Genomic DNA, 13563 nt, shown 5'->3' with positions numbered 1-13563 from the left:
CGCTGTTTGTCCCCGGCGCTGTGCTTTCCTGCACTGACTGTGAGCACAGCGGCCGGAAAGCAGAGTGGTGACGTCACCGCTCTGCTTTCCGGCTGCCCGGCGCTCACAGCCAGAGCAGAGAAGCACAGCGCCGGGGACAGACACGGAAGGTAAGTATGTAGTGGTTGTTTTTTTACTTTAACGATGGTAACCAGGGTAAACATCGGGTTACTAAGCGCGGCCCTGCGCTTAGTAACCCGATGTTTACCCTGGTTACCAGTGAAGACATCGCTGAATCGGTGTCACACACGCCGATTCAGCGATGTCAGCGGGAGATCCAGCGACGAAACAAAGTGCTGGACTTTCTGCCCCGACCAGCGATATCACAGCAGGGGCCTGATCGCTGCTGCCTGTCACACTGGACGATATCGCTAGCCAGGACGCTGCAACGTTACGGATCGCTAGCGATATTGTCTAGTGTGATGGTACCTTTAGGCTACTTTCACACTAGCGTCGGAATCTCCCCGTCGCAATGCGTCGGGCAGAGATTCCGACGCTAGCGTTTAACGCACTGCACAACGGAGGCAGCGGATGCATTTCTCCGGCGCATCCGCTGCCCCATTGTGAGGTGCGGGGAGGTGGGGGCGGAGTTCCGGCCGCGCATGCGCGGTCGGAAAAAGCGGTCCGTCAGGAGCAAAAAACGTTACATGTAACGTTTTTTGCTCCCGGCGGTCCGCCACAACACGGCGCAACCGTCGCACAACTGTTGCGACGTGTGGCAAAGCGTCGCAATGCGTCGCTAATGTTAATCTATGGGGCAAAAACGCACCCTGCAAACAACTTTGCAGGATGCGTTTTTTGCCATAAACGACGCATTGCGACGTCTGGCAAAAAACGCCAGTGTGAAAGTAGCCTTATAAACCCTTTAACAGCCAGGGTGTTTTGCTCATAAATGACTGGACATTCTTCAGTAATTCTAGCTTTTTGATTTGTTGGGCTGCCAAATTTAAATATTTTTTTGGACTTGTAGGCTGTGTGCACACGTTGCTGATTTTTTGCGTTTTTCCCGCTTTTTTTGCGATAAAAACGCTATAAAACCGCAAAAAAGGCATAGAATATGCATCCCATCATTTAGAATGAATTCCGGATGTTTTGTGCACATGATGCGTTTTTTTTCTGTGAAAAAAACGCAGCGCGGTAAAAAAACGCAGCATGTTCATTAATTTTAAAAAAAAAACATTTTAATGTATTGTTAGTCCTCTGTAAAAGGTTTTGGTAGGTATGGGGAAAAAACTGCAAAGTAAGGATATTTTCAAGAATATAAACTTTATGTGTATTAACAAAATGCATAGTAAACAAGCAAAAGAGAAATCAAAATGATATTTGGTGTGACGAAGTACCATAGTTGCTTCAAAACCACATAATTTGTTATCGGTATACTTGTCACTTGTGCACAAATTTAGAATGAACTTTGCAGAGACGTTATTCCAGAAATCTTCGAGAACTAACCACAGATCTTCGGTGGATGTAGGCTTGTTTAGATCCTTCTGTTTCTTAATATAATCGATGCAAATTGTCTCTTCAAAGAGGAGGACTAGAACTCTAGTGCCACCTATTGGAAGTAGCAATCCTAAAGTCAATATCGACCCTTTAACGAGCCTTGTCACTAGTGAAGAGATACTCTGTGTCATTGGTACTCGGTGACTATGGTATTACCGGTTATGACAGGCAATCTCCGGACGCAGGGCGGGGATTCTAGCATGGCGCTTGAGCAACTGGCAATACTTGATGCGTACCCCAACACCCCGATGCGCATGCTCACTCATCACTAGCCGCTACACTACACGATTGTAGCTCACACAGAGCCCCTACATGAAGTCAGGAGTGGTTAGAAGCTGCTTCTGCCCTTTTCTCTGTGTCCCCCTCTCAGATGCAGTAGACTGGCTCCTGCTGGATTGCAGAAGCGTTAACCCCTTCATGACATGATGTATATTTACGTCACATGTCGTCTCCCAGACTTTAATGCAGACTCATATGCCAAGTTTTCCAGGCAGATGATGGCTCTGCCCCTGGTTGTTAACATTGCAAATGGCAGTGACATTTAACACACACCAGCAGGTAGGCATGTCATTCCACACACCCCTGACGTCATCGTGGGGCATCTGTGGGTTGCCATGACAGCCGAGGGTGTGCTGAAGACCTTCAGGCTTGTCATGACAATTCTTCTGTGAAAGACAGCATTTCGTTGGTTTTGAGAGGTGAACATACTGTTTGCTATACAGAGCAATGCATGAGCACTGCTATGTATAGTACAAGCGATCACATGATTGCAGCCAAGTCACCAAAAAGGACTAACACAATACAGTTAGTGGGGAATAGTTTTTTAAATATGAAAAAAAACTCAAAAGTTTAAATCGCCCCCTTTTGTCACATTAATTTTTTTTTTAAATACACATTTGTTTTTGCTGCATTCATCAACATCCAATCAGTAAAATGCATAACAGTAAAAAAAATTGCGTGTTTTTTTGTTGTTGTTGCAATATTTCAATAAAATGCTGTAATACAATGCGATCAAAACACTGTTATCTACTCCAAAATGGTATCAATAAAAACATTAGCCCAGGGTGCAAAAAAATATGCTCTCATATATCCCCATATCCTGAAAATTGAAGACATTACGTGTCTCAGCACATTGGCAAATTCAAATTTTTTTCACATCTAAAAAAAAAAATAATAAAACTATTCATGTTTGGTATCTGTGTAATCGTACTTACCTGGGGAATCATATTATTTTTACCATACAGTGAACAAGGTAAAAATGAAAATCAGTTGTGGAATTACACTGTTTTTGCAATTTTAACATACTTTTCCCGTTCCTTGTGCATGACATGATAAAATGAATGATGTCATTCTAAGGCTTGGTTCCCATTGCGTTAATGGGAAAGCGCTAACGGACAGCGTTGCACGGCGAAATTAACGCCGTGCAACGCGTCCGTTAGCGTGCCCATTCACAGCAATGGGAACGCGCAGCACTAGCGCGTGCCATGTTCGGCACGCGCTAGCGACGCGCCGGTGTTTCCTGGCGCGCCGCGGACGCTGCGAGCAGCGTCCGAGGCGCGCCCGCGGTCCGTTCCCCGCTCTCGCAGATCGGGGATCTGCGAGAGCGGGGACGTTACCGCGACCCCGGGACGCGGCCACATTAAAAACATTGCGTTAGTGCAACCCGTTTAGCGCTAGCGGGTTGCGCTAACGCAATGTGACCCTAGCCTAAAGCACAACTTGTCCCGTAAAGAAAACAGGCCCTCATATGGGTTGGGCGATCTAAAAATAAAAAAGTTATGGCTGAAAAAAATCTCCTGGTCATGAAGGGGTTAAACCAGCGCTGTATTGATGATAATAGTATTGGTTTTTAAGACTTTTTTTTTACCCAAGCAATTCAGTTTCTTTTACCTCCATGGATTTCCTGTTGCTCCTATGTTGTATGTGTTTGGTTAACATTGGTGTTTATATGCTGTAATTGTAGAATGCCATTAATTTGTACAAGAAGCTGACTGACAAAGTGATGCCGATGCCACTTGTCATGTACTTTGCGATCAACATCCTATACATAGTGGAGCAACTCCATGACATCGGTATCATCCATGGAGACATCAAACCTGACAACTTTGCCCTGGGAGATAAGTAAGTGCTAATAGTGTCATGTCTTCTGCTATTCGTGTCTTGGCTGCTACTCGCTTCTATTGCTCATTATGCATTTTTTGTTCTTTAGGAGGAAAAACTCTATTTTCATAAATGCTTTAATACTATATTCTTGCTTTTTTCTTTTTGCAGGGACATGTGAATAGTCACTTTTTTTTAACTATAATCCATACACATTTATTAAAACCACACAAACTATACATGTTAATTATGGACTTCTGACTATACCTTACTTATAAGGCTATGTGCACACTTTGCAGATTCCACTGCGGATTTTTCCGCAGCGGAATTGCAAAATCTGCAGTGAAAACCCATCGCGGTTTTTACTGCGGATTTATCGCGGTTTTTACTGCGTTTTCTTCTGTGGATTTTCAACTGCAGTTTTCTATTGGAGCAGCTGAAAATCCGCAGAAAAGAAGTGACATGCTGCGGAATGTAATCCGCAGCGTTTCCGCGCGGATTTTTCTGCAGCATGTGCACAGCGTTTTTTGTTTCCCATAGGTTTACATTGAAATGTAAACTCATGGGAAACTGCTGCGGATCCGCAGCGGTCAAATCCGCTGCGGATCCGCAGCAAAATCCGCAAAGTGTGAATATAGCCTAAAGGTTCAGTCGTCGTCTTGCACAACTTCTGGCTATAACCAGTCCATCTTATGCACCAGACTGGTCGCAGGGAACGCTCCGAAGCCAATATTTTATTTTACCGCGTGCGCAAGGCTAAATCTGTCCTTGCATGCTTGGTGAGGATAACACTATAATGGGATGGAGTTACATATTAGAACACCGGAATGGTGATGGAGGGAGCTGGGATGGCTGAGAAGACTGAGCACTCAGAAGAAGAGCAGGACTCATGGAGCAGATGTCATTGATGACTTTCTGTTTCAGGGCAGGAGTGTATACAAATAGCCCCTTAACTTGAGGGGAAGGAGGAACAGCTTGTAGAGTTAGGAAAGTGAAGAAAGCCAGCCCATGGAACAGATGTCACTGTTGATCGAAGCCTAGTGAGGGTCATCAGAAGCTGAAAAATAAATGAAACTGGAAGCAACTGTAACTAATGGTAGAGATTCTCGTACTTCCACTAGATGAGCAATATGAAATGTGGGTTAGGTCTCAGACGCCCCTTTACCCCGCAGCCTGTTTTCACCTTCCTGATCAGGCCAAATTCTAGCCCTGTCACTTTGAGGTTATAGCTCTGGAAGGCTTCAACGGATCCCACTGATTCTGAGACTGCTTTTTTGTAACCCCCACTGTACACCAATATCGCCGTTTTGCTGCTCGCTTCTTCTGTCGGGTGTGAGGGGAACATAGCCAGCTCCACAGCCTATAGGACCATTCTCCCATAGGCAGCATTATATTCGTTATCTCGGTTACACTTTCCTTCTATACCTTATGACATATTGGTGTACAGTGGGTTTTTTTTTCCTTGGAAGCTCTTTTGGTGTAAAAATTATGGAATCACCGGCCTTAGAGGATATTCATTCAGTTGTTTAATTTTGTAGAAAAAAAGCAGATCACAGACATGGCACAAAACTAAAGTCATTTCAAATGGCAACTTTCTGGCTTTAAGAAACACTAAAAGAAATCAAGAACAAAAATGTGGTAGTCAGTAATGGTTACTTTTTTAACCAAGCATAGGGGAAAAATTTTGGAATCGCTCAATTCTGAGGAAAAAATTATGGAATCATGAAAAACAAGCAAAAAAAACACTCCAGCACATCACTAGTATTTTGTTGCACCACCTCTGACTTTTCTAACAGCTTGCAGTCTCTGAGGCGTGTGCAGTGTACAGATGAAGCGCTCTGCTTCCCGGGGCTTCAGGAAAATGGCCGCTGGAGGCTGCGCGTGCGCAGATGGAGATCGCGGCGGCCATTTTCCTGAAGCCCCGGGAAGCAGAGCGCTCCATCTGCGCACGCGCGGCCTCAGGAAAATGGCCGCCACCACCGATAACAACAGGATTCACCCGGCTCTGCTGCTTACCGGGCTGCTGCATCACCTCACCGGAGAAAGGGACCCCGCTTACTGCGCCTCCTCTGCCGCCACAGTAAGCCTGCATTGCGACTATTAGACGCACCCTCCATTTCCCCCCCTTTTCTGGGGGGAAAAAGTGCGTCTTGTAGTCCGAAAAATACGGTAACTGAATGAACATCCCCCAAGGCCGGTGATTCCATAATTTTTGCCAGGGGTTGTACTAGTGCAGAGCACTGGTACTGACTGCATATAGGTACACTGCTGTATCTGCATTCCCTGAGATTCACTCTTTTACAATGTCCTGTGCAGGAATTGTGCATACAACATTAATTGGGTAGGCCTATTCATCAGCTCCCTAGCATTCTCCTGAACTTTTCTAGTATTATACAGCGCAGACCACATTCCTCGGCAGGCTATGAGTTTTTCTTGATGTCACAGTGTGTGCATTTGTCAGGTTTTGTACTGTTGCTACCCCCGCATACTGTTGCACACTTCTATTTACATACCTACTTTGCTGTGTTTTTTTCTCCTCCTTTTTGAGTTTTTTTTACCTTTTTTATTTGTTTTTCATTTTAAGACTGAATAAAAATGATTTGTGATTTTATCATTTTGCGTTGGAATCACTTCCTATCTAAGGCCTCATTCACACATCAGTATTTGCATGCCAAAACCAGGAGTGTCTCCAAAACAGAGGACAAGTGTCAATCCTTCACGTATAATTTTTCTCTGTAAGTTCTACTCCTGATTTTGGCATTCAAATATTGATCAAAAAATACTGACATGTGAATGAGGCCTAACAGTGATAAACCGTATAAGATTATGTTGAATTATTTAGTTTGAAGTGTCTAACGCTTATTATTGGACATATAGGAACAGCACTGACAAAAATGCACACTGCAGTGCTATAGCATGCAATTCAAATTTTATTCATGTCATTACTGCTCTAGAAAAGAGGAAAAAACATAGTTACTTGCCACATAATTTGGCCAACTCATGCATGCCCAGCAGTCACAGCAAGGTGACCTTTGTTGCTGGGAACCTTTGCTAATGTGAATCTTGTCCCGGGCTGAAAGCCTACATTTATATGGGAAGGTAGGATTCTGCTGTTATTAAAACCACCATGGGCTGAGGGGCAGAGTGCTCGGTCAGAGCCTATAGGTACCGTCACATTTAGCGATGCTGCAGCGATCCAGACAACGATCCTGATCGCTGCAGCGTCGCTGTTTGGTCGCTGGAGAGCTGTCACACAGACAGCTCTCCAGCGACCAACGGTGTCGGTCCCCTGGTAACCAGGGTTAACATCGAGTTACTAAGCGCAGGGCCGCGCTTAGTAACCCGATGTTTACCCTGGTTACCAGCGTAAACGTAAAAAAACAAACACTACATACTTACCTTCCGGTGTCTGTCCCCCGGCGCTGTGCTTCCCTGCACTGACTGTGAGCGCCAGCCGGAAAGCACAGCGGTGACGTCACCAGAATGACAGACACCGGAATGTAAGTATGTAGTGTTTGTTTTTTTACGTTTACGCTGGTAACCAGGGTAAACATCGGGTTACTAAGCGCGGCCCTGCGCTTAGTAACCCGATGTTTACCCTGGTTACCAGTGAAGACATCGCTGAATCGGCGTCACACACGGCGATTCAGCGATGTCTGCAGGAGGTCCAGCGACGAAACAAAGTTCTGGACTTTCTGCACCGACCAACGATGGCACAGCAGGATCCTGATCGCTGCTGCCTGTCAAACTGAACGATATCGCTAGCCAGGACGCTGCAACGTCATGGATCGCTAGCGATATTGTTCAGTGTGAAGGTACCTTTAGTATTCAAATATCAAGACTGATCGTCACTTCCAAACAAATCAGGTGTGTACAGGTGCTCACTAAGAGTAGCCATCTCCATAGATAACTAACAAGTTGCATGCTATAGCGTTAGAGTGCAACTTTATTTATGTATGGAGATGGCTACTCATGATATGCATCTGTTCACACCAGTACACTGTTTGAGACAGTGTGTTGATATTTGTACAATACAAAGTGCACACACTATATTTTCATAGTTTCAGCAAATACAAAAATTAACAGAACTTCTTTTATTAGTAGAGAAAGCATCACCAGGTATTTTCCTTGATGACTCTCAAGACTATCATGCAGTATTTTATGCCTGTTTTATATTTCTATCTCCTCAGGTTTATGTCAAATGGATCCTGTAATCTGGACCTTTTATCTCACGGACTGGCACTGATTGATCTGGGTCAAAGTATAGATATGGCTCTATTCCCCAAGGGAACAGTGTTCACTGGAAAGTGTGAGACATCAGGATTCCAGTGTACAGAAATGCTCTCAAATAAGCCATGGAATTATCAGGTACTTTGAGAATCCTTCTTATGGGTCATCCTATAAATATTCTCTTTAAGGTTTAAAAGTATTTTCTTGGATGGCAGAATAACCAATTAATATTTTTCCAGCATTAATATCTTAAATACAAATTTTGCAAGACATTTGATTTCTGCTCTTAGCACTTGAAAGGTTGAGCGTGGAGTATCAAGAAAGCATGACCAACTACTTTTAACAGATTTATCAAGGAGGTTGTCCACTAATTTTTCGTTAATTACCTATCCTTAGGATAGGTCATCAATGTCAGCACTGCCGCGACCAGCTGTTATTGGTTGCAATGGCCTCCAGCAGAAAGCATTCATTTGCGGAGCTGCTGTGTTTTCTAGTAGTGGTCGAGGCTTGGTACTACACATCCATCTCCTGTGCAAATCAATAGGAGGCGGATTTGTAGTACCCCCCCCCCCCGGCGGCCACTATCAGAGACTTCCAGCTCCGCAAGTGAGTACTTAGAACAGGCGAATGCTGTCACCGATCACAGCTGATCAGCAGGGGTGCCGGATGTCGGACTCTGGACGATCAGACATTGATAACCTATTCTAAGGATAAGTCCTCAATGAAAAAGTAGTGGACAACCGCTTTATGCCAGAAAATGTCACAAATATTATATCAAATTTAAACCTGACAAATTAATAATAGGTGTTTGCTGTTTTTAAATATTTGGCGCAATTTATTCCAATTTTACTGACAAAATGCTATGAGTCTGCCCTGATGAGTTCGGTGTTTTGCTTTTAAATAAACTACTAATTACCAAGCTGTATCTTGAAGAAGCTGAGAATCAGTCCTAAGAGTTGAGGCCAGATTCTTGAATCCCTCTTTTTCCTCTTGTGGCAAATGCATAACTTGCTGTGCTATATACTGTGGTGGATTTAGAGTAGCCATGTCCCTAGCAGTTTAGAGGGCATGGGCCCCCCAAGCACCTGATGTATCAGGGTGACATGTCACATAATTTCATTGAGAGATTCTCTGGTGCACATCTGCAAATGCAAAATGACAGAGCTCATGTGAAATTTTCCCTTATGCACAGCGCTATACATAATATGAAGATTTTGGGATTTTACACTAAACTTTTTCCCTGAGCCTTTATTGGGGGACTCAGGAATCATAGGTGTATGCTGCTGACACTAGGCAATAAAAAAGTTAGTTCCTCCTCAGCAGCTTACAGCTCACCAACCACAACCAAGCTGATAAGTTAGTGTGAAAGCAGTAGGAGAAGCAACTGAAAATAAAATACAGACTGGCCCAACAGAGGTATTTAGAAAGGGTAGGTGCTGTGTCCCCCAGTGAAGGTTCCAAGAGATTTTACGGTAATAACCCAAAATCTTCATTTCTCCATTGCTTCATTGGGGACATAGGAAACCATAGGACATCCCCCAAGGGTGGGAAGACAAACAAGGACTAGTCAAAAGTATGAGCAGAGGTGAGAATCTCAGGTCTGAGACCGGCCACTCTAATATGCAAAACATTTTAAAGGAGGCAAAAAAAAAGTGAGTTCAGTAGAAACTGGAAGGTAAAAACAGATAACTGAGCAACAGCTTAGTACAAGAGGCCTGATGATGAATAGTGCCGTAGGTGCAGATAGAGAGCAGGAAGACAGTAATAGAGCGCTTTCTCTTGCCAATATACATCCGGAATTGTAGAGCGGATTGAGACTATAAGACCATTAAGATGACTCTCCATATAAGGGGCGGCATCAAAAAGAGCTTGCTGGGTTCCCACGCTTCGAGGTAGCAAGACGTGCTGTGATTGGTTGTAGGCGGAGAGCGTTGGAGAGCCTAACAACTGACTGGCTGGGATGGCGGGGGCATATCCCGGCTGCAGGAGCAGGCCTCGAGTTAAGCCAATGACTAAATTAAAGACAAATCCGCCAGAGAGAACCAGGGCAGGGTGGGGGCTGGGTTGGAAAATTAATATAAAAAAAAGAGACCTGTCCATGACCCCATAACCCCCTTTTTAGTTTCCTGGAACTTAGTGAGAGGGGATACCTGTCCTGAAGGCTTCAACTTTCATCTTTGCAGCATGAGGAGAAAGACTGTCATCAGGCATCACGGGGTTGTCAGAAAAAGAAAAGCTATTGTCACGAAGTGACTGTCCTGGCGTTACCCAACCTGACGAGGGGACAGTCACAAAATGGCGAAACACACAAGGGGACACTCTAACAACGGTGGGCCCTGTCGTTAGGGAACGGACACCTCCTGCACTCACCTGAGGATGTGCCCTGCTCTTACTAGCGTCTCTACATGGGTTCTTTCAACCCTTCGCCGAGCAGGATACCTAGTCCCTCACTTGCCCTGCTTATATCCCTAAGTAGGGAACTGGCAGGTGAGAGCACTGGTCCAACTGCTGCACTAATACAACACAGGGGAAGTTATAGACAACAAAGGGACAAAGAAACAATAGCACCACATTTAGCTTTCTCTGCTGAAATGCACCGCACAGCAGAGTGAGGCACCAGATATCAGTATTCAGCTGAAGAACCACACCACTCGGCAAGCTCCTTATCCAGCTAGGTTGGTCTCCAGAAGGACCTGTATAACCAACAGTCAGCTGATGCATCAGGTGACCTTATAAAGGAAGTTGGGAGTGGTCAACACCGACATCAGCAGAACTAGCAGCAATGCAATTACACCAGAGGCCACCCGGTAAAAACTGCAGTAACCCTTGATAGCCTGAAAGGAAAAAAGTTTTAATCTGAGAGGCCAGCTCTGCCGTAAATCCAAACATCGATCGTGACCGCTATTTGAACAAAAAAATCAATAGATAACAAATGTCAATTCCATATAACAAACTTCATTTTTTTAAGTTGCGACACCAACACAGACAGGACTGTTTAAAAATACAGAGAATGACAGGACATGGAAAAAAAAAACAAAAAAAAAAAAAATAAAACCGATGGGAGCAGGCCAGAACATACAGCACTAATAAATGTAATCAATGTATACCATATTTAAAGAGTGAAGAATTTATGCCCTAATATGAACAGTAAAATGATATACAATTTGAGCAGTATAAAGTGCAGTGCAAAAAATATTTTTAGTGATAATCACCTAAATGTCATATGAGTTCATATTAGAAGGTAAAATCCATAACCATTAAGTGCAACATTGCAGTCAAGGAAAGTGCACAGCGCAGTGTATTTGAAGTTATATCTCCATGAGAGTAAAAGGAGGGAAAGTACCGGTAATACTAATCGGAGTTTTATATTCTAATAGCAGTGTCTCTCTCTGTTTCATTGAATCAGCAATGCCATCTGCAATTAAACCTCCTGTTTGGGACAGGCAAAACAACAAGTTCTTCCAGTCCTTAATAAAAATGCTAGGAGTTAAATCCTCAGCTTGTAACTTGTTAGTCACTGTAAATGGGTCATGAAGCAATTCCTTCAATTCAGCCACCTGTGTCCATTGACCTTCATGTAGTGTTACCTGAGGGTTGGCCATAATCTACAAGGAAGGGTTTCAGCTCAAGCAATTGCTCAATCATTAAATAGGTGCTACCCCACCGAGTGGCTTGATCCACAATTGCCCGTTTTCTTCAGGATGGAATCAATTTTAGGGGCTCTGGCAGCAATAGCCAATTTTTTCACTTTGCTAATCAGAGTTCCAGCATGTCCCTCTTGCAGACTAAATCTTATTTCCAGCTGCAGCGTGTGCACAACACAGCGCGTGTGATGAATAGGAAAGAGGTGTGAAGCAGCTTCAACAAGATCATCTAATTGTAAAGAATCATTTTGCTGTTCTGTAGTAATATCTGTTTGTTTCTCAGTTATGGGAATAGGACTGTGGCCTTCCATCTCCCAACATACATACTGAATGTGAAATGTTCTTCTAGCTGCTGGTCACCTTCATTATTCACTTTCATCAGTTTAATTGTATTAATTATGTTTGAAGCATTATCAGTTACAATAGCAAGAACCTGTTCTTTTTTGAGTTCATAATCTTGTAGAACTTTTTCCACTTAACTCTGGAGAAACTGGCTGCTCTAATGAGCTTTAGTATCTTTTGCTGCCAGCATCTTATTAACAATTTTTTTGCTGTCACAAACATATCGAACGTTGATGGCAAAATAGTTAACTCGGTGACATGCGCAGGCATCTTTTTTAAGAAACACAATGCGTTTCTTGAGAATCTTTTTAAGATCTTCCTTTTAGTTTAGGGCTTCTTCAATCACTAATTTTCTAATACTTTTTTTTTCCAGAGAAACACCAAGTTTGCGGGCCATTTCTGCCTTAAGAGCTATAAAAGCTGGCCGTGCAAATAATAATAATGGTACACTGTCCTTCACAACAAGCTCGATGAGCTGCCTTTTAAACACATATTCTATCATTGTTACAGTAACTTTGTCACTTACAAAATATCTTGTAACTGATGTTTGAGACCTTCTTTCCTCCTCCTTTGCCTGGCAGGAAGTGCTGGTCTCTGGTTTCTTGGTGCTGCTGTGATCTTTGACAATCACAGCTGTGTAAACACCTGGGTGGCAGCGTTGTAAATGTCTTTTTAGATTGGAAGCTCTTGAAGGAGCATTTTTATCACTGCCTGAGTATGCGCTGATTTTGGCATCACTGCATTTGTTTTCATCTGGGTCACTTAAACAACATTTTGTGTCAGTGTATATCTTGAGTCGCTGTGAAATGCTCAAATATAGCTGACTTCATAAGATGCTTCTTAGACATTTTGTAATTATGTAAATTCACTCTCAAAATATTGTCCTGTAAAAAAATAAGATATATTTTAATTCTTGCAAGAGTAGGGAATCATGCACTGTATACAGTCATTGCCAAAAGTATTAAAACCCTCCAATTCTGTCAGATAATATTCAGTTTCTTCCTGAAAATGATTGCAAACACAAATGCTTTGGGATTATTATGTACAATTAATTTGTCTTAAATGAAAAAACACAAAAGAGAATGAAGCAAAAAGCAGAACATTGATCATTTCACACAAAACTCCAAAAATGGGCCAGACAAAAGTATTGGCACCCTCAGCCTAATACTTGGTTGCACAACCTTTAGCCAAAATAACTGCGACCAACCGCTTCCGGTAACCATCAGTGAGTTTCTTACAATGCTCTGCTGGAATTTTAGACCATTCTTCTTTGGCAAACTGCTCCAGGTCCCTGATATTTGAAGGGTGCCTTCTCCAAACTGCCATTTTTAGATCTCTCCACAGGTGTTCTATGGGATTCAGGTCTGGACTCATTGCTGGCCACCTTAGAAGTCTCCAGTGCTTTCTCTCAAACCATTTTCTAGTGCTTTTTGAAGTGTGTTTTGGGTCATTGTCCTGCTGGAAGACCCATGACCTCTGAGGGAGACCCAGCTTTCTCACACTGGGCCCTACATAATGCTGCAAAATTTGTTGGTAGTCTTCAAACTTCATAATGCCATGCACACGGTCAAGCAGTCCAGTGCCAGAGGCAGCAAAGCAACCCCAAAACATCAGGGAACCTCCGCCATGTTTGACTGTAGGGACCGTGTTCTTTTCTTTGAATGCCTCTTTTTTTCTCCTGTAAACTCTATGTTGATGCCTTTGCCCA

At 43.4% G+C, this 13563-nt stretch overlaps 1 protein-coding gene across 1 annotated transcript in view; it reads left to right on the top strand.

Annotated features, from left to right (window-relative positions):
• The window catches only part of BUB1 (BUB1 mitotic checkpoint serine/threonine kinase), a 137373-nt gene that overhangs the window by 110289 nt on the left and 13521 nt on the right, over positions 1–13563 (top strand). Inside the window, exons 19-20 of the mRNA XM_069769202.1 lie at positions 3503–3660; positions 7830–8007. Of these exons, the coding sequence (XP_069625303.1) occupies positions 3503–3660; positions 7830–8007 (336 nt within the window). The remainder of the gene's footprint in view (positions 1–3502; positions 3661–7829; positions 8008–13563) is intronic.

The sequence above is a fragment of the Ranitomeya imitator genome, chromosome 5 (genome assembly GCF_032444005.1).
Source record: "Ranitomeya imitator isolate aRanImi1 chromosome 5, aRanImi1.pri, whole genome shotgun sequence".
Classification (NCBI taxonomy): Eukaryota; Metazoa; Chordata; class Amphibia; order Anura; family Dendrobatidae; genus Ranitomeya; species Ranitomeya imitator.
This window is presented reverse-complemented; position numbering and strand designations above follow the sequence as displayed.